General features: G+C 29.5%; 1 protein-coding gene across 1 annotated transcript; it reads right to left on the bottom strand.

Annotated features, from left to right (window-relative positions):
• Nucleotides 1-11498: 11498 nt before the first annotated feature.
• LOC113378314 lies at nt 11499-19408 on the bottom strand. Its single transcript, XM_026618847.1, has 5 exons — nt 18074-19408; nt 16141-17884; nt 15632-16023; nt 13944-14049; nt 11499-11755 (listed from the first exon to the last, which is right to left on the bottom strand). Exons 1-5 carry the CDS (start codon nt 19406-19408, stop codon nt 11499-11501), a joined length of 3834 nt encoding a protein of 1277 aa, XP_026474632.1.
• Nucleotides 19409-21333: the final 1925 nt, after the last annotated feature.

The raw sequence follows: 21333 nt of genomic DNA, 5'->3' as shown, positions 1-21333 counted from the left end.
AATAATTTGGTTTATATACCAAAACTACAAATTTGTAGTTTGATTGAATTACTATTTGTTATGTCAGTAGAGTTCTTTCTTGTTTAAGTATATTTTACATAGACTATTTATTTTGTTTATTTTGCATTAAAATCAAGTAATTATAAAAATATCGCTATTTATTTAGCTCGTCAGTAGAGTCCCTTTTCATATGTTGCAGTCATTTTGCTCGTCAGTAGAGTCCTTTCCCTCTCATTTTTAAACTGAATTAGTTAGAATTAAAATCAAGTAACGTAAATTTGAGAAAATTTACAATTTAATTAGCTCGTCAGTAGAGTCCCTTTTTATTTTTCAGCCATTTTGCTCATCAGTAGAGTCCTTTTCCTCATTTTAAAACCTGAATTAGTTTGAATTAAAATCAAGTAACAAAATTTTGAGAAAATTTTACAATTTATTCAGCTCGTCAGTAGAGTCACTTTTAATATCTCTTCAGTCATTTTGCTCGTCAGTAGAGTCCTTTCCCTAATTATCTGTTTGTTCTTACCTTTACTTCGGTGTCAAAACTACTGATGACAAAATCGCAGATGACGATAAACATCAGAAAAACACAACCTTTCAGTAATTTGGACATTTGGCTTCTGCTCATTTTGGACAAAATTGGATTTGGGCTAATTTGTTTGGATATTGCGTCACGATAACACCATCTGGAAAAAGAAATGAAGAAAATTACTGCATTTAATTTTAAATAATGTACCCAACACTTTGAAGTTGTCCGTAGTTATACATTACGCATATATTTTAACCGTTGACATTTGAATTTAAATTTATAATATAATATTCATAAACTATTAATTTGTATATAAAATGTTTTGAAATTACTGCATTTAATTTTAAACAATGTACCTAATACAATGAAGTTGTCCGCGAATTGGTACTGTCAACTCTTTTTTGACAGTTAAGATTTGAATTTGAATTCACAATGGAATATTTGTGTTTTATCAATAACTATTTTTGTAAATAATTTTGTTCGAAATGTCACAAATTGTAGTATACAGAGTTGTAGCTAATTTTTAGGCTTTTTAACGATATATTATAATGTATAAGAAAAAAGATTTAATTTGAACAATGTACCTAATACACTGAAGTTGTCCGCGAGTTGGTACTGTCAACTCTTTTTTGACGGTTGACATTTGAATTTGAATTTGAATTTACAGTGAAATATTTGTTTTATCAATATTTTTGATTTTGATTTTCAATACCATAACTTTTAACTTATAGATTGTATTGTAATCTGATTGTTAAAATTAACAGAAATAAAAATAAAAAAAAAAAATCAATAACTACATTTTGTAAATAATTTTGTTCAAAACGTAATAAGTTGTTATATACAGATTTATAGATAATTTTATTATACTTTATTACGATATATAATAATATATATGCTGTTTAACAATTTTAGCAATATGAACGTAAATATAGAAAAATTTAACCATATATTCAATTCACATTCAATTTTGCTCGAAGTTTTTAAACGTTATGTACAACTTTAAATATAATTTAATTAGCTTTCTTACGATATATAAAATTGTTGATATATTTAATTAAATTTAAACAAAATAAATATGAATATAAACCACGAACATTATTTGTTTGAAATTTAGAGCTGTCAAGCGTCCATGTTGGATTCGGAACTGTCAAGTAGACATTTTGTTTTATATTAATTTCAAATTTTAACGAATTATTTTTGTACAATTTTGTTCTAAATGTTACAAATTATTAAATACAGATTTGTAGATAGTTTTATCTACTTTTTAACGATATATAACATTATATATGTGGTATAACAAATTTTAGCATAATAAACGTAAATAAAAAAAATTAACCAATGGCTAACTGAACTTTACAGATTTATCTTAATTAATTTTGTTCGTAAAGTTTTTAAACGTTATATACAGATTTGTAGATAATTTTATTAGCTTTCTAAAGATATATAATATTGTTAATATATTTGATTGAATTTTAACAAAATAAATACAAATATGAACCACGAACATTTATTCATAAATTGAATTATTTAAAATTTAGAGCTGTCAAGCGTTCATGTTGGATTCGAAACTGTCAAGTAGACATTTTGTTTTATTTTAATTTCAAATTTTAACGAATTATTTATATATAATTTTATTCCAACACTTACAAATTGTTAAATACAGATTTGTAGATAATTTTATCTACTTCCCAACGATATATTATAATACATAAGAGTAAAGATGAATTTTGGTACAATAATGCTAAATATACAAAAATGTATCCGATGAATTAATTCCACCAATGGCTAACTAAATTTTAAATTTCATTAATTTTTGTTATTGAATTTTGTTTGAAAAGTTTTTAAACGTCATATACAAAGTTATGAATAATTTTATTAGCTTTTTAACGATATATATGTTGTTTAACAAATTTTACCAATATAAACGTAAATTTTAAAAAATGTAACCAATGAAATCCATCAATGTCTGACTAAATTTTAAATTTCATCAAGTTTTCTTATTTAATTTTGTTCAAAAAGTTTTTAAACGTTTTATACAGATTTGTAGATAATTTTATTAGCTTTGTAACAATATATAATACAATTGTTTTATTTTAATTATTAATAACAAAATAACCGTTGATGTAAAAAAGACCAACCCATGAAACTAATAATATAAAATGACACTTTATTTCGATATCGAAGTTTACAAATATTTTGTTCAAAACGTTATGAATTGTTATATACAGAGTTGTAGATAATTAGTAGCTTTTTAACGATATATAATAATATATATGTTGTTTAACTAATTTTAGCAATATAAACATAAATTTAAAAACATGTAACCGATGAAATCCACCATTGGTTAATTAAATTTTATTGTTTAATTAAAATTTGATCAATTTTTGTTATGCCATTTTGTTCGAAAAGTTTTTGAACGTTATATACAGATTTGTAGATAATTTTATTAGCTTTTCAACGATATATAACAATATATATGTTGTTTAACAAATTTTAACAATATAAACGTAAATATAAAAAAAAATGTAACCAATGGCTCGGTCAAACCGTTTCTTTTCTAAAAATATAAATAACAGGACAATGTACCAAATCAATTTAAAACCAATTATTCAAACTTTGGTGGTGGATATCTCGGAAATTTTTGGTGGTGGATATCTCGGAATTGAACAATTTTGTAACCACTCGATACGTGCGAAAGTCTACTTCAGTTTGGTATAATTTCGATACAGATCTGTCAAGCCGTTTCTGTTTAAAAAATACAAACTTCACCAAATGTTCCACAAAACAATCCAAAGATTTATTCAAACTTTGGTACAGGATATCTCGCAATTTTTTTAACCGATTTGAACAATTTTGCAACCACACGATACATATGAATGTAGACTTTTTTGTGCAGCCAAATTTTGAACAAAATACATCAACTAAATTCATCACAATTTACAAAATTCTTAAAAAAATGCCCTAAAATATCATCTTTATCCCTACTGGGTACGTCTAAAAACTACTAATTACCAATAAATACTAATTAATTACTAATTCTAACTAATTGCAACTAACGGTAATTATTTTCATTAAACAAAACTGACCTTTTGTTATTTTTCTTTGCAAAAAAATTATAGATTATAAGGTCTTGACATTTGTATTAAGAAAAAAATTCACTTTTAGTTTTTTGCGCTCACCAGATTTTTCTGCTCTGGTTAACAAATTTGCAATTAAAAATAATTATTTAAAGAAATTTTTTATTTATAATTAATTATGATGTAATTAGAAGGAATAACTAATCATAATTATATTTTTTATAAATAATTTTTGACGTTTTTGTTTTCAAATAAATAAATGACATTAACAATTTTGGATTTGGCGAACAAATTGTGTAAAGCTTGTAGGCTTTTTTAAAAATGTTTTTGTTCTAAAAGTTTACGCAATTTGTTACAAACAATTATTATTATAGTATTAACTTTAGTTTAGTGCAAAATTTATATACGATATAGAAATTTTATTTGACACTCTTGACGATTGTTCAAAAAAAACTACAAAGTTTTTTCGGTAAAAAAATTAGAACACAAAATTTATGCATTTTTTAAAAAATGATTTTGTTCAAAAAGTTTGTTCAAAATGCTATAAACAATATAGTATATAGTCTAAACTTTAGTTTGGTACCTAATTTACAAACAATATGTAACTTTTATTTAACATTTTTAACATTTTTTCAAGTAAATGGCAAAATTTTTTAGGGTAAAAAATTTGACACGCGAACTTCGTAGATTTTTGAAAAAATGATTTTGTTCTAAAACTTAATGCAAAATGTTATAAACAATATAGTATACAGTTTAAACTTCAGTTTAGTTCAAAATTCATAAACAATACTCAAATTTTATTTAACACTTTTGACGTTTGTTTAAACAAATGACAAAGTTTTTTGGGTAAAAAATTTGGAGCGCAAAGTTTGTAAAGTGTAAATATTTTTGTTCTAAAACTTAATGCAAAATGTTACTAACTATAAAATTAATAGTATAAACTTTAGTTTAGTGCAAAATTTATATATAATACATACATTTTATTTAACACTTCTCTCGTTTGTTTAAACTAATGACAAAAGGTTTTGGGGTAAAAAATTTGGAACACAAACTTTGAGGATTTTTGGAAAAATATTTTTGTTATAAAATATAATGCAAAATGTTACTAATTATAAATGATATAGTATAAACTTCAGTTTAGTGCAAAATTCATAAACAATACTCAAATTTTGTTTAACACTTTTGACGTTTGTTTAAACAAACTACCAAAATTTTTTAGGGTAAAAAATTTGGAACGCAAACTTTGTGGATTTTTTTAAAAATATTTTGTTCTAAAAGTTTGTGCAAAATGTTATAAACAATAAACGTTATGGTATAAACTTTACTTTAGCACAAAATTTATCCAAATTAAACCAATTTTTGGGTACTTTTTCGCAAATTTTGCATCCACACACACAAAACCGTTAAAATTCAAACAAACATACCAAAATCGCAAATTAAAACCAAAATTAGTAACTAACATTTGTTATAAACAATTTGGCACACATAAACTTAATTTTTGTCACTTTAGAACCCCAAAACAATATTTTTTTAAACTTTTACACCGCAACATATGGCTATCAAAAATAACTTTAATAATTAAACAAATTATGTAAAAAATTAAAAATAACATTTATAAACAAACTAATATTATATAAACAATTTCCCAAACCTTATTTTGTTAATAATCCATTTAATTTATTATAAACAAGTGTTAACAATTCAACGCGTTTATCCAAACTGGTATTTTCGCTTCGTAATAACACTACGTAAGACTATGAGTGTGATTTGGACGCGCACGACTAGACCTACGCGCTTAAAACATACAAAAAGCGTTATAAACACGCGCGGTACGTCCACAATTTAATGTTCTACACCAGCTTTTACTTGCACGACTAGACTTTTACTCACGCGTTACACCACACCTCACCTGTACTCGCGCCTTAAGTCCAGCACGTACATTTCCTAAGGTTGTCTCAACGCGCACAACTAGATGTAAATGCCCTTTGCGCGCACGACTTGGTGTAAAGGTAAAGTGTAAGTTCAGGCTACATGTTCGAGGCTCACGCGAGTGTATTAGTACGCGTTTCGCTTTCATTTTACGGTTGCGTAAGGTTGTAGGTTTTGTAAGCTTCGTTTACGATTGTTTAAAGTTGTTTTTGTTGTTAAAATGTTGTAGATGTTGTTGGTTGTTTAGTTGGGAATAAAAGTTGTTAATATTGTTGTTGGTTTAAGGGTGTTGTTTGGGAGTTACAGGGGTTGCAAGGGGAAAGTGTCTTGAATGTGGATTTGAAGTTTCAGTAAGTTTTGGAGCGCACAGGGTTGTTGTATGTTGTTGTATTGTTAGAAAGTGTTGTTGGTTATACAATTTCCAACAATGTTGCTGAATGTTGTATTTAAATTGCTCTACAAATTTAAAAGTTATGAATTTTTTAAACAAAAACTACACTAAATTTTTTTTAAAGTTGTTCACAAGTTTGTTGTTGTATTTTAAAGTACACAAAGTTGTTGTATGTTGTTGTGTTGTTAGAAAGTGTTGTTGACTATACAATTTCAAACAATGTTGCTGAATGTTGTAGTTAATTTTCCCTAATAATTCAAAAGTTATGATTTTTTAAAGCACAAACTACACTAAATTTTTTTTAAAGTTGTTTACAAGTTTGTTGTTGTATTTTAAAGTACGCAGAATTGTTGTATGTTGTTGTGTTGTTAGAAAGTGTTGTTGCTTGTTGAGTTTACAACAAATTTTGTGAATATTGTTGTTGGTTTAAAGGTGTTGTTCAAGAGTTCCAAGGATTGCAAAGGAAGAACGTCCTAAATTCATATTCTTTCTAGATATTTAATTTCACCCGTCAGTAGAGTCCTATTTTTTTTTTTATCTAGATATTTAGTTTGTTCGTCAGTAGAGTCTCTTTTCTAATTATCTGTCTAGATATTTATTTTGCTAGTCAGTGCAGTTCTTTTATTTTAATTTTCTTGTCAGTAAAGTAATTTTATTTTACTTTGATCGTAAGTAGAGTTTTTTTTCTCAATTTGCCATCTAGTTATTTCACCTTTTTCGGCAGTAAAGTTTATTTTCTAATTTTTTATCTAGATATTTAAGTTGCTTGTCAGTAGAGTTTTTTTAGTTTACATTGCTTGTCAGTAGAGTCCCTTGTCTACTTGAAGCAGATCTGCTCGTCAGTAGAGTTCTTTTCTAAATTTTTTTTCTAGATGCTTTATTTTGTTTATCAGTGAAGTTTTAATTCTATATTGCTCGATAGTAGAGTCATTTTCTGGTATTCTTCCTAAATAAACATCATATTTTATTTTGCTCGTCAGTAGAGTTCATTCCTGATTTTTACCTAAATATTAAGGCTAGTCAGTCCTTAGTCAGTTTTCTATCTTAATATTTTATTTTTCTAAATTTTCTTCCAGGATAACTCACTTTGCAGGTCAGCAAAGTCTTTATTTCATAATGCTCGTCAGTAGAGTTCCTTTCTGATAAATGTCTAGATGTATTAGTTTGCTCGTCAGTGCAGTCCTTTTATTTTAATTTGCTTGTCAGTAGAGTCCCTTTCTAATTATGTGTCTAAATATTTATTTTACTAGTCAGTAGATTTTTTTTAAAAAAAAATTGAATATTTTCTGCTTTGCTTGTCAGTGGAGTCCATGTTTAATGTCAAGGTTCTTATCTATGTCAAGGTCTATGTAATTCGCTTATCAGTAGAATCTTGGTGGAGTCCCTTAACTTTTTCATTTTGTTTGTTAGTAGAGTCTTTTTTTTAATTTTTCATATACATATTAGGTTTGCTTGTCAGTAGAGTCCTTTTTTAATTTTAATCCAGATATTTCAATTTGTTAGTTAGTACAGTCCTTTTAATTTGCTAGTCAGTAGAATTTTTTTTTAATTCTTATCTAGGTATGTTGCTTTGCTCGTCAGTAGAGTCCTTTTATTTTACTTTGCTTGTCAGTAGAGTCCCTTTCTAATTATCTGTCTAGATATTTAATTTGCTCGTCAGTAGTCTTTTTTCAAATTTAATTCAGAATAATACACATTGCTAGTTAGTACAGTCTTTTTATTTCAATTTGCTCTTTAGTAGAGTTCTTTTGTAATTTTAATCCAGATATTTCAAATTCTACTTCAGTCAGAAGAGTCCCTTTTCTAATTATCAGTCTAGATATTTAATTTCATTTAATTTGCTCGTCAGTAGTTTTTTTGTAAATTTTTTTGCTTGTCGGTAGAGTCTTTTTGTCATATTTTATCTGAATATTTTTTGCTTTGCTTGTCAGTAGAGTTCATTTTTTAACTTCAAGGTCTGATTGATTTACTCGTCAGTAGAGTCTTCTTCTAACATTTGATCGAATTTTAGTTTGCTTGTTAGTAGAGTCCTATTTTTCATTTGAAACCGAAATTTGTCATAATTGGAATTACAACTTACTTCACTGATTGATTTTAAAATCCGAGATTAATATTGAGTTTTTTTTTTCAGGAAAGGACTCTACTGACGAGCAAATTGTCTCTGATCACTTTCCATATCTATTCCACATCTTTAACCCTCGAACGATCCTGTTTATCCTATTTTGCAACCTCGATATCATCCAATCCTCACACCACGCTCTCTTGAATGGGAAACACGCGGCATCCTTGCCGCACTCCACTAGATTTAACAACCGATTATCTAACACGAAGGCAGTCATAACTAGCTGTAAGTGGAATTCTGTCTTAAGGCAATTAGGGCATCGTGCCTTAAGGCAAATTGCTGGAACTTCCCGTACCAAAAATTATTTTATTTTTTTAAAACGATTAACATTTTTGAAAAAAAATTACTTTGAAAAAATAAGATTTTTGAGAAACTATAAATTGGACAAAAAATTAGTTTTTTTTGAAAAAAAAAAATTTTTTTAAAAAAATTTTTTTTAAAAAAAATTTTTTTTTTTAATTTTTTTTTTTTTTGAAATAAAAAATTTTTTTCTTTATTTTGACATATTGTGGAAGATCTGAACTTTTTTTCAAAGCAATCGTACTGCTTCACTACATAGGGACAAAATATAAAGCGCGTAAGCGCCGCGTCGCTGTCTAACGCATAAGCATTGGTACGGAACCCATAGGAATGTTAACAAATTGCATACTTATTGTTAAAATCTCTATAAAATATCTGATAATTTGATGTACATATGTCTAATGATCATTTTTGACCGCCAAATGGCTCATTTTTTTACTTTTTTCTCCATATCTCCGAAACCGCTAGACCTACCTTCATGAAAGTTGTATCGATTCTTCATCTTGTCAATACAAATAAAATGTTTTTTGAATTATTGAAATCGGACGCTCCGTTCTCTTAAAAACTGAGTTACCGTTTTCGGAACTTTTTGCCCCGTATCTTCGGAACGGCTTGACCTGCCTTTGCCAAAAACTAATCAGCACGTCTCCTTATCAATACGGATCGAATGTTTTTTGAATTATTCAAATCGGTTGATCCGTGTTCCCGAAATCGTCGACGAAAATTTGTATCCGCACATACATACACACACATACATACATACATACATACATACACACACACATACACACACACACACACACACACACATACATCCATTTTTTCTAAGGTATGCCAAAATGTTCAGAAACCTCTGAAACGTAAAGATATATAAAAATTTTCATTTTCGATTTTTTTGCGATTACTATAACTTGCCCTACGGGAAGTTAATAAATGTCAATTCGGGAGAGATTTTCGATTATAATTTATGTATCGGACACACAGCACATTATTACATGAAGCAGCACATGTGATGCCGGAAGAAAGTAAAAGTTATTATGTGAACATTTGCAATTAACGGATATATATACATTTATATATATATATATATATATATATATATATATATATATATATATAATTGTATATATGAGTCACTGACGTTTGAACTTTCATTTCATTTATTTATACAAGTAAAGGCTAGTTCAAAACTAAAGATTTATGCAAATTATTGTGACTATTATTATTATTGTTGAAAGTGGAAGTGGTAAGGAACTCTACTGACGAGCAAATTAAATATCTAGTCGGAAAATTAGACGAAGGACTCTACTGACGAACAAACTAATATTTAAAAAAAATTACTGATGAACTGTAACAAAAAGCTGTAAGAAATGAAGAGTTTTACTGACTAGATGGAAAAATTAAAAGTGATTCTACTGACGAGCAAAGTAAAACAAAAGAATTCCACTTACGAGCGAAATAAATGTTAAAATAGATAATTAAAAAAGAGACTCTACTGTCGAGTGATCTAAATATTTGTATAGAAAATGAAAAAAGAACTGTACCAACGAGCAAACTAAATATCTAGACAATATTAGAAAAAGAACTCTACTGGCCAGCAAATACAATATCTAGATATAAAATTAAAAAATGTTACTCTACTGTCAAGCAAAGTAAATTATTCTGGTAGGAAATAAAAGTGAAATATGTATGTAGAAAATGAGAAAGAGACTCTAATGACTAACAAAGTGAAAATAAAAGGACTCTACTGACAGGCAAATTAGAATAAAAAGACATAAATATTAAAATATTCTGATAAAAATTGGAAAAGTACTCTGCTGACAATCAACTTAAGTATCTTGACAGAAAAGGGACTCTACAGACAAGCAAACTAAATATCTGAATAAAAATGTAGAAAAGAATTCTACTGATGAGTAAAGTATATTATTCTAGTAGAATATAAAACAGGTGAAATATTTAGGTGGAAAATCAGAAAAGGACTCTACTGACAAGCAAATTAAAACGAAAACACATTACTGACGAGCAAAAGCAAAATAAAATGCTTAGATGAAAATTAAGAAAGGGACTGACGAGCAAATTATATATTTTTTGAAGGAACATTGGAAAAGGGACTCTACTAACGAGCAAATTAAATATCGAGATGATAAATTAAAAAAAACTTTACTGACGAGCGAATTAAATATTTATATAGAAAATTGGGAAAGGATTCTACTGACAGGCTAAAAAATCCAGACATATAAGGACTCTACTGACTAATGAATTAATGAAATGAATAACAAGATAGTTAATTAAGGGACTCTACTGACGAGCAAATACAATATCTAGAGAAAAAATTAGAAAAAAGGACTCTACTGACGAGCAAATTAAATATCTAGATGAAAATAGAAAAGGGACTCTACTGACGAGCAAAATAAAATATTTAGAGAAAAAATTAGGAAAAGGACTCTACTGACGAGCAAATTAAAATATTTAGATAAAAATTAAAAGAAGGGACTCTACTGACGAGCAAATTTAATTATATAGACAAAAAACTAGAAATGAACTTTACTAACGAGCAAAATAAAATAGAGTATGAGAAAAAAAACTCTAGTAAATACAAAATAATAAAAAGGACTCTACTGACTCGCACACTGAATATCTAGATAAAAAAAATAGAAAAGAGACTCTACTGACGAGCAAATTGAAATAAAAAGACTCTACTGACAGATTTTATCAGATATAAAGCGAGAAAAAAACTTTGTATTTGTAATGTAAAATAAATTGACTCTACTTAAGTATCTTAATGGAAAAGGACTCTACTGTCAAGCAAATTAAACATACACATAAAAAACTAGAAAAAAAAACAATTTACTAACCAAAATAACCATTTATTACCATCACCAATAACAACCCTTCCATTACATTCCAAAATCATCCCAAAGCTCGTCCAACCCCATTCTCTTAACCACTTTCTTATTCTCATCACCATCACCATCACCATCACCAATAGCATTCGGCCCTCTAAAACCCATTCTAACCCTCCTAGCCCTTCTGGCCCTTTCTAAATTATTAACATACACATTACATTACATACACATATTAACATACATAACAATATCTGCATCCCTTTGAAAATAATTCACTTTCCTCGTCAGTAGAGTCCTTTTCCATCAATTAGCTCGTCAGTAGAGTCCCAAGGGCTCGTCTCTGCCTCAATTCGGGGTTGTTCTTGTTCTTCAAGGTCAATAGAAGGTGATTCTTCTTCCTCGATTGGATAGAGGCGACGGTTCGGTCGGCGGCGGTGAGAGTTTTGGTTGTGGGCTGAAATGGGATGAAAGAGGATGGATTATATGGTGTTGGGTGAGAGGGAAAGAGATGGTGATATGGGATGGAGGAGTGGGATGATGGGGTAAAGGTGTAAGGGGAATGGACTGTAAGGATGAGGATGGGTAAAGTGAATGTGTAGGTGAGGAATTTGTTTAAAGGGATGAGAAAGATTTGAAGAGTTTAGAGAGTAAATTAGAAAGGGATTAGAAAGAGAGAAATGTGAATTAAAAGGATTCTACTGACGGCAAATTAAATATCTCGGTTAATTAAAGATTTAAGTAATTAGATAGATTTGAGATTAGAAAGATTTTAAATTGGATTTGATGTTAGACAGATTTGAGATTAGATAGACATGATTAGAAAGATTTGATTACATATTAGAAAGATTTGATTACTAATTAGAAAGATTTGATTACTTATTAGAAAGATTTGATATTAGAAAGATTTTAGATTCGGAAGATTACATAGATTTGAGATTAGAAAGATTACACATTAGAAAGAATATAGATTAGAAAGAGAGATTACAGATGATTTGAGATTAGAAAGATTTGAGCTTAGAAATATTTTAAGTTAGAAAGATTGCAGATTATAAAGATTTGAGATTAGAAAGATTGAAGACATTAGAAAGATTTAAAATTAGAAAGATTACAGATTAGAGTGATTTGAGATTAGAAAAATTACAAATTAAAAACATTTGAAATTAGAAAGATTACACAGATTAGAAAGATTTGAAATTAGAAAGATTTGAGATTAAAAAGATTTAATTTATTAGGCATTACAAATATTTATTAGAAAGATTAAAGACATTAGAAATATTACAGATTAGACAGATTTGTGATTAAAAAGAATTTATATTAGAAAGATTTGATGTTAGAAAGATTGCATATTAGAAAGATTTGAGATTACAAATATTACAGATTAAAAAGGTTTGAAATTAGAAAGAATACAGATTAGAAAGTTTTGAGATTAGAAAGATTTGAGATTAGAAAGATTTAAGATTAGAAAGATTTGAGATTAGAAAGATTTGAGATTAGAAAGATTTGAGATTAGAAAGATTTGAGATTAGAAAGATTAGAAATTTTTGAGATTAGAAAGATTAAAGACATTAGACAGATTCAAGATTAGAAATATTACACAGATTAGAAAGATTACAGATTAGAAAGAAAGATTTCAGATTAGAAAATTAAAGAAAATAGAGAGAAAATTAAAAAGGGACTCTACTGACGAGCAAATTAAATATCTAGGTCGTATTTTAAAGATTTAATAGATTAGAAAGATTACAGATTAGAAAGATTAGAGAGTAAATTATTGAGGGACTTTACTGACAAGCAAAGTAAAATGAAGGGACTCTACTGACGAGCAAATTAAATATCTAGATAGTAAATTAGATATTTACTTAGAAATTAGAAAGGGACTCTACTGACAAGCAAAGTAAAATAAAAGGACTCTACTGACGAGCAAATTAAATATCTAGGTTAATTAGAGATTTAAGATATTAGAAGGATTACGGATTAAAACGGAAGATTACAGATTAGAAAGATTACAGAGTTTAGGAAGATTACACATTAGAAAGAGGGATTACAGATTAGAAAGAAAGATATTTTACATTAGAAAGAAAGATTACACATTAAAAAGAACAATTACAGATTAGAAAATCAAAGAAATTAGAGAGACAATAAAGAAGGGACTCTATTGATGAGCAAATTAAATAATTATATAGTATATGACAAAAGAAAATCTACTTGCTTACGAGCAAATTAAATATCTAGATAGGATTTCAAAAAGGGATTCTACTGACGAGCAATGTGAAGTAATAGGACTCTACTGACAAGCAAAATAAATTTTTCAGATAGAATATGATAAAAAGACTCTACTAAATAGAAAATATTGAAACAGACTCTACTGACGAGCAAGTTAAATATTTAGATTGAATACGAGTAAAGGTGGCATGGTAACTTTACTGGCAGGCAAATCAATTATTTACGTATAAAGGGATTCTATTGGCGAGCAACATATTATAATTATTATAACTTAATACTAAAAAGTATCTTTTCAATTATCTCATTAAATTTCAAAGCTTGTCAGTAGAGTCCCTTTGTTCTTTATTCTAGTTTGTTCGTCAGTAGAGTCTTTTCGAAACTGAATTAGAAGAAAAATGGTCTCCATTGATGATAATAACTAAATATTAAGATACAAAATTAGGAAAAGAGTCTACTGACAAGCAAACTAAAAAAAGTGAAAAAAGAACTCTACTGACTGAAATTAATTTGATGATAATGAACAATTACTTACTATTTGGATCTACGTAGACTCTGCTCAACAATTTGCGCCAATTGGTTGTGTTTTCTTTGAAAAGGGCACAGATCTTATCTTCAATTTCTTGGTCGTCTTCCTGGACCTAGATAAAACACAAATGTTAGTTTAGGTCAGACAATATTGCAAAGGAACTCTACTGACAAGCAAAATAAAATTATTTAGATATAAAATCTGAAAGGGACTCTACTAACAAAAAAGGTAAAATAAAGAGACTCTACTGACGAGCAAAATAAATATTTAGATAGATTATTACAAAAGTGCACTCTACTGACGAGCAAACTAAAAAAAAGAAAAAAAAAGAATTATACTGACGAACAAATGGAAAACATTCAATAAAGAACTCTACTGACGAGCAAACTGTAGCAGTAAATAAATTAAAACTCTACTGATGAGTAAACTAAAAAAGATCAAAAAAGAAACTCTACTGACGAGTAGAATCAAAAATATATTCAAAAGCGAAATGGTTTTTGCTAGTTAGTTCGCTTGTCAGTAGAGTTCATTCTTCAAAAAAAAAATTACAATCTACAAGATTCAAAAAGGACTCTACTGACGATCAAATTAAGTTACTATATTTATACCATAAAATGAATTAAACAATATAAACGTATAAAGTGTATGGTAATTTAAGAAAAAAGAACTCTACTGACGAGCAAATTGAAAAAAATCACAAAAAGGAACTATATATAATAAACAAAGCAAAACTAAATATATAAATAGGTCACTAGAAAGGGATTCTACTGACAAGCAAATTAAAAAAACACATGAAAAGGAACTCTACTGACGAGCAAAACTAAATACACAAATAGATAATTAGAAAGGGACTCTACTGACGAGCAAACCATAAAAATAACCGACGAGCATACTAAATATGTAAGAAAATGAACTCTACTGACGAGCAAATTGAAAAAGTAATGAAAGGACTTTACTAACAAGCAAACTGGAATAAAAGAATAAAAGGACTCTACTAACGAACAAAATATAACTAGAATAAAGGGACTCTACTGACGAGCTAACTGAAAAAAATCAAAAAAGGAGCTATACTGACGAGTAAACTGAAAGAAAAACAAAATAAATTCTACTGATGCCAAATTAAATAAAGTAAAAAAGGAACTCTACTGACGAACAAAATAGAACTAGAAAAAAGGGACTCTATTGACGAGCAAACTGATTCTAAAAACTATAATGAAAAAGGACTCTGCTGACAAGCAAAATAAAACAAAAGAAAAAGGATTCTACCGACGAACAAAATAGAATAAAAAAAAGGAAAAACGTAAAAATACAACTCTACTGACAACCAAACTGAAAAGGTTAAAAAAGAACTCTACTGACGAGCAAATTTCATCTATATTACACAAAAGGACTCTACTGACGAGCAAACTGAATCTAAAAAATAGAATGAAAAAGTACTATACTGACGAGCAAAATCAAAAAAGTAAAAAAGGAACTCTACTGACAAGCAAATTGAACCTAGAAAATAAATTAAAAATGACTCTACTGACGAGCAAAATCAAAAAAGTAAAAAACAACAAAAAATATATATTCTTCAAACTTACCATCATTCGCTGATCCTGCTCATTGCAACAATTCTGCTCAACCAAATTTTCCTCATCAATTTGCTCGTCAGTAGAGTCCTTTTCATCAACTTGCTCGTCAGTAGAGTCTACTTGGTTAATTTCCGTATTTTGGGATTCTTCGTGCTTTTTTTTGAAAAATTCAATAAATTCCTGCACCAACTTAGTAGACGATTTTTTTTGGTCTTTAGGTACATCCGTTGACGGAAAAATCTCGTCTACAAATTTGCCCAAATTTTTTTCGAAATTAAATTTGGCTTCATTTGATGCCAATTCATGTTTCGAATAGGCTTCATGCATTTCCAAAAAAAGGTTTTGTAATTTTTGGTAATCGAAATTTTGACTAGGTTTTTCAAGTTGGTTATCTATATCATTTAATTTTGGACAAGATTTTGGTGAATTTTTGGTTTTAGTGTCATTTTTGGTGAATTGTTTGTCCAATTTTTGGTGATCAAAATTTTGACAAGATTTTTCAAGTTGGTTGCCTATTTTTTGGTTATCAATATCATTTAAATTTTGCCAAGATTTTGGTAAATTTTTGGTTTTAGTGTCATTTTCTAGAAATTGTTTGTCCAATTTTTGGTGATCAAAATTTTGACTACGTTTTTCAAGTTGGTTATCTATTTTTTGGGTATCGATTTCGTTTAATTTTGGACAAGATTTTGGTAAATTTTTGGTTTTATCATCATTTTTGGTGAATTGTTTGTCCAATTTTTGGTGATCTAAGTTTTGGAAAGATGTCTCCGAATTTTGGAATGTTCCATAACCATTTACACCAATTTTTGGAGGTTTAACCAATTTTTTAGTTTTATCTTCGTTTGGTGCAAAATCTTGTTTGTCCAATTTTTGGTAATCAATTTGGTTAGGTTTAACCAATTTTTTAGTTTTTTCATCGTTTGGTGCAAAATCTTGCTTATCCAATTTTTGGTTATTAATTTGGTTAATGTTTTGATAAGAAGTATCCAAATTTTGGAATGTACCATAATCATTATGACCAATTTTACGAGGTTTAACCAATTTTTTTATTCTGTCATCATTTGGTGTCGATTTTTGAGAAGAGAAAGTTTCAGGCGAGTCTAAAGATAGTTTGTCCAATTTTTGACAAGGTTTTACCAAATTTTGGTTATCAATTTCCTTTATGTTTTGACAAGGTTTAACCAAACTTCTAATTTCATCATCATTTGTTGCCAAATCTTGTTTCAAGCATGGTAAAAATGGTTTGTCCAATTTTTGATAAGGTTTTACCAAATTTTGCAATTTTTGGTAATCATTTTCTTCCAATTTTTGTTTCAATAATTTGTCCAATTTTTGATAATCCATTTCCTTGCTGTTTTCCTGACAAGTTTCTAGCAAATTTTGGAATTTTTGGTAATCATTCTCCTGAAATTCTTGCACAAATGTATTGTCCAGTTTTTGATCGTCCATTTTGTAGGTGTTACTAAGTTTCACCAAATTTTGGTATTTTTGATGTCCAATTTGGTTGTTTTCTACCAAATTTTGGCTTTCATTATAATTTTCTGCCAAATCTTGCTTCAATCGAGCTTCATGTACGTCCAAAAAGCGCAACAAACTGTTCTTTTTGGCCAAAAATTGGTCCCTGGCAGATATTTCATTGGTGGTTTTGGAGGTGTCGCCATCAGATGAATTTTCGATGTTGGTGTAGGTTTTTTTGAATTTGTAAAAGTCTTGGAGGATATTTTTGGCGTTTGTTGTGAAATTTGGAGGCTGCGGTTCAAATTTTGGAGGCTCAAATTGTAGGGACTTAAATTTTGGAGGCTCAAATTTTGGAGGTTCAAATGGTAGGGACCTAAATTTTAGAGGCTCAAGTTTTGGAGGCTTAAATTGTGGAGGCCCTTGGTAAAATCTTGGATGTTGTTGATAACATTTTGGAGGCACTCTGTCAAGTTTTTGAGGCTCTTGGCTAAATTTTGGCCCATATGTTGGAGGCTCCTGGTCAAATTTTGGAGGCTCTGGTTTAAAATTTAGAGACTCTTGGTCAAATTTTAGAGGCTCTTGATCAAATTTTGAAAAATCAAACTCTTGATCAAATTTTGGAGGCTCTGGTTTGATTTTTGCAGGTCTTTGGTCTAATCTTGGAGGCTCTGGCTCAAATCTCGGAGGCTCCTTGTCAAATTTTTGAGGCTTTGGTTCAAAGTTTTTAGATTCTAGTTGAAATTTTGAAGGCTCAAATTTTGGAGGCACTTGATCAAATTTTGGAGGCAATTGATCAATTTTTGAAGGCCATTGGTCAATTTTTGGAGGCCATTGATCAAATTTTGGAGGTTCTTTGTGAAATTTTGTGGGCTCTTGGTCAAATCCTGGAGGCTCTTGGTCAGGCTTTGGAGGCTTTGGTGTAAATGTTAGAGCCTCAGTTTTTGGAGGCACTTGGTAAAATTTTGAATGTTCTTGGTCAAATTTTGGAGGCTCTTGGTCAAATTTTGGAGGCCCTTAGTAAAATTTTTGAGACTCTGGTTGAAATTTTAGAGGCTCAAGTTTTAGAGATTCAAATTGTGGAGACTTAAATTTCAGAGGCACAGATTTCGGAGACACAGATTTTGGAAGCTCAAATTGTGGAGTCTCAAATTGTGGAGGCCTAAATTTTAGAGAATCAAATATTGGAGGCTCTTGGTAAAATCTTGGAGGTTCTTGGTAAAATCTTGGAGGTTCTTGGTCAAATCTTGGAGGTTCTTGGTCAAATCTTGGAGGTTCTTGGTCAAATCTTGGAGGTTCTTGGTCAAATCTTGGAGGTTCTTGGTCAAATCTTGGAGGCTCTTGGTCAAAACTTGGAGGCTCTTGGTCAAAACTTGGAGGCTCTTGGTCAAAACTTGGAGGCTCTTGGTCAAAACTTGGAGGCTCTTGGTCAAATCTTGGAGGTCCTGGCTCAAATCTCGAAGGCTCTTTGCCAAATCTTAGAGGTTGTTGGTCAAATCTTAGATGCTTTTGATCAAATTCTTGAGACTCTAATTGAAATTTTAGAAGCACTTGGTCACATTTTGGAGCCACTTGGTCACATTTGGGAGCCACTTGGTCACATTTTGGAGGCTTTTGGTCAAAACTTGAAGGCACCGGGTCAAATCTTGGAGGCACTTGGTCAAATTTTGGAGGCTCTTGGTCAAATTTTGCAGGCTTTTGGTCAAATTCTGGAGGCACTTGGTCAAATTTTGGAGGCTCTGGTTTGAACTTTAGAGATTCTTGGTCATATTTTGCATGTTCTTGGTCAAATCTTGGAGGCTCTTGGTAAAATTTTGGAGGCTCTGATTTAAATTTTAGAGGTTCAATTATTGGAGGTTCTTGATCAAACTTTAAAGGCTCTTTGTCAAATTTCAGAGGCTCTTTGTCAAATTTTAGAGGCTCTAGGTCAAATCTTCCATGCTCTTGGTCAAATTTTGGAGGCTCTTGGTCAAATTTTGGATTTTGACTATCAGGTGATGTAACAAAGAGATTTTCTGACTCTGGACAATATGGTAGACCATGTTGGTCAATTTGTAGATGGTTTTGAAATTTTAGATGATCACGTGATACATTTTGGTGATAATTTTGATGATCTGGTGATGCAAAAATCAAACTTGCTGACCCTGGATGATCAGGGAGAGTTTTCTGGTCAATTTTTAAATAGTTTTGTGGATTTTCTTGGTCAAAATTTGGTAGATCCATCTTTAGGTGATCAAATATTGTCTTTGGGTAAAGATTTTGATAATCTGGTGATGCTAAATTGTCACCGAGACCAAGATTTAGTGACTCCACTTGGTTAAAAACATTTACTTTTCTGTGATCAACACCACAGAGATCTGGTAGACTATGTTGGTCAATTTTTAAACACAGATTTGGTTGCACTACATGGTTAACATCTCCTGGAATACAAAATCGCATACATTTGAACAATATATAATATCGCTTGAATTTAATTCTTTTAAATATAAAAATATTTGAAAGTGATTTTTTTCTTTTTTAAATACTTCATCCATACAAAAGGACTCTACAATAAGATGAAAAGGAACTATTGTAACACAGAAAATTAAAAAAAAAATGCTTAAAAACTCTACTGACACAAAAACAGAGAAAGAGAAACAAAAGGACTTTACTTACGATCAAAATAAGTAGAGTAATAATTCGCATCATTATTTATACTTTGCTCATTTGTAGCTTCTTTTTTATTTATTTTTTTGTGACTCTACTAATTAGCAATTTGAAACTTAAAATGGGACTCTACTGATGAACAAATGATAAATTAATCTCGAATATAAAGAAGGAACTCTACCCACTAGCAAACTATGAAACAATCAAGAAACTAAGAAAAAGATGATAAGTAATAATATATTTGAAAACGTTTAAAATTTCTCGAACATTACGGTACGGAAAGTTCCAGCAATTTGCCTTAAGACACGATGCCATACTCCACTAGTTTTATTTTTTAACTCAAAATGTAATTTTTATAAATAATTTATATAAAATTTGAAAACTGCTCCAGTACAGTACCAGGTCGTTATTTAGACTGTGCATAGGTTTGGATCATTTTTTGATTTTTTTTCAATAATTTTCTCACAATTGAAAAAGTGCACCCGTACCGTCACGTTCTAAACGCACTCATAAAAACATTTGTACCGCGTTGTCACTTAGACTGTGCCTAGTATGGTTCATTTTTCGATTTTTTTAAAACTTTCATATATACATTTTTATAATTTACATAAAATTTGAAAAGTGCTCCCGTAAAGTCACAATCTAAACGCACTTGCAAAAACATCTGTACTAGGTCGTCACTGAGACTGTGCTTAGCCTGGTTAATTTTCGTAATTTTTACTTAAAAATGGCATTGATGTATTTATTCATAAGCAAGCCGTAATCAATAATAATAAACTAACTATTGAAAAATGTGAAAATGCCGCCAAGCTAAGCACAGTACAAGTGAATACGTCGCACGGAATTATTTGCAAGTGCGTTTAGACTGTGACTGTACGGGAGCACTTTTTAAATTTTGTGTAAATTAGGCAACTAAACTATTTTTTTGTAAATGAATTCGAAGTGAAATGACGGTTGTTAATGTTTTGTTACGGTACGGGAAGTTCCAGCAATTTGTCTTAAGGCACGATGCCATACACTACTAGTTAAAATTTAAACTAGACGATTTACTTGATATAACGATAGAGTATTTGATGGTCCTAATGAACATACTAAATCAAGTTAGAAAAGGAACTCTACTGACGAGCAAACTGAATATCTAGACAGAAAATTAGAAAAGTGACTCTACTGACGAGCAAATTATAAATCTAGATGAAAAATTAGAATAGGGACTCTACTGACGAGCAAATTATAAATCTAGATGGAAAATTAGAAAAGTGACTCTACTGACGAGCAAACTAAAGATCTAGATGGAAAATTAGAAAAGGGACTCTACTGACGAACAAATTATAAATCTAGATAAAAAATTAGACAAAGGGACTCTACTGACGACCAAATTATATTTTTTGACAAAAAATTAGATAAAAGACTCTACTGACAAGCAAATTAAGAAAAATTGTAGAAAATAAAAAAGGGACTTTACAGACGAGCAAATTATTAAAAAAAATCTAGAAATTAATAAAAAGAGACTCTACTGACGAGCAAATTAAATATTTTTGACAGAAAAATAGAAAAAGGACTCTATTGACGAGTAAATTAAATATTTTTGACAGGAAAATAGAAAAAGGACACTACTGACGAGCCAATTTTAAATCTAAATAGATAAATTTGTAAAAGAAAATGAGAAAATTATGAAAAGAACTCTAATGACTATCTAGGAAGAAAATTAGAAAAGGACT

Source organism: Ctenocephalides felis, unplaced genomic scaffold (assembly GCF_003426905.1).
Source record: "Ctenocephalides felis isolate EL2017-DRISC unplaced genomic scaffold, ASM342690v1 CF-g0.4_SCAFFOLD_01886, whole genome shotgun sequence".
Lineage (NCBI taxonomy): Eukaryota > Metazoa > Arthropoda > Insecta > Siphonaptera > Pulicidae > Ctenocephalides > Ctenocephalides felis.
This window is presented reverse-complemented; position numbering and strand designations above follow the sequence as displayed.

Excerpts from the sequence above, each read along its gene's own strand:
- LOC113378314 (XM_026618847.1), bottom strand. The coding sequence starts at position 19,408 with ATGCGATTTTGTATTCCAGGAGATGTTAACCATGTAGTGCAACCAAAT. Across the intron at positions 16,024-16,140 it reads AGATAACCAACTTGAAAAAC|GCAACCAACTTGAAAAATCT; the intron begins GTAGTCAAAATT and ends ACCAAAAAATAG. Across the intron at positions 14,050-15,631 it reads AAAATACGGAAATTAACCAA|GTCCAGGAAGACGACCAAGA; the intron begins GTAGACTCTACT and ends TGTTTTATCTAG.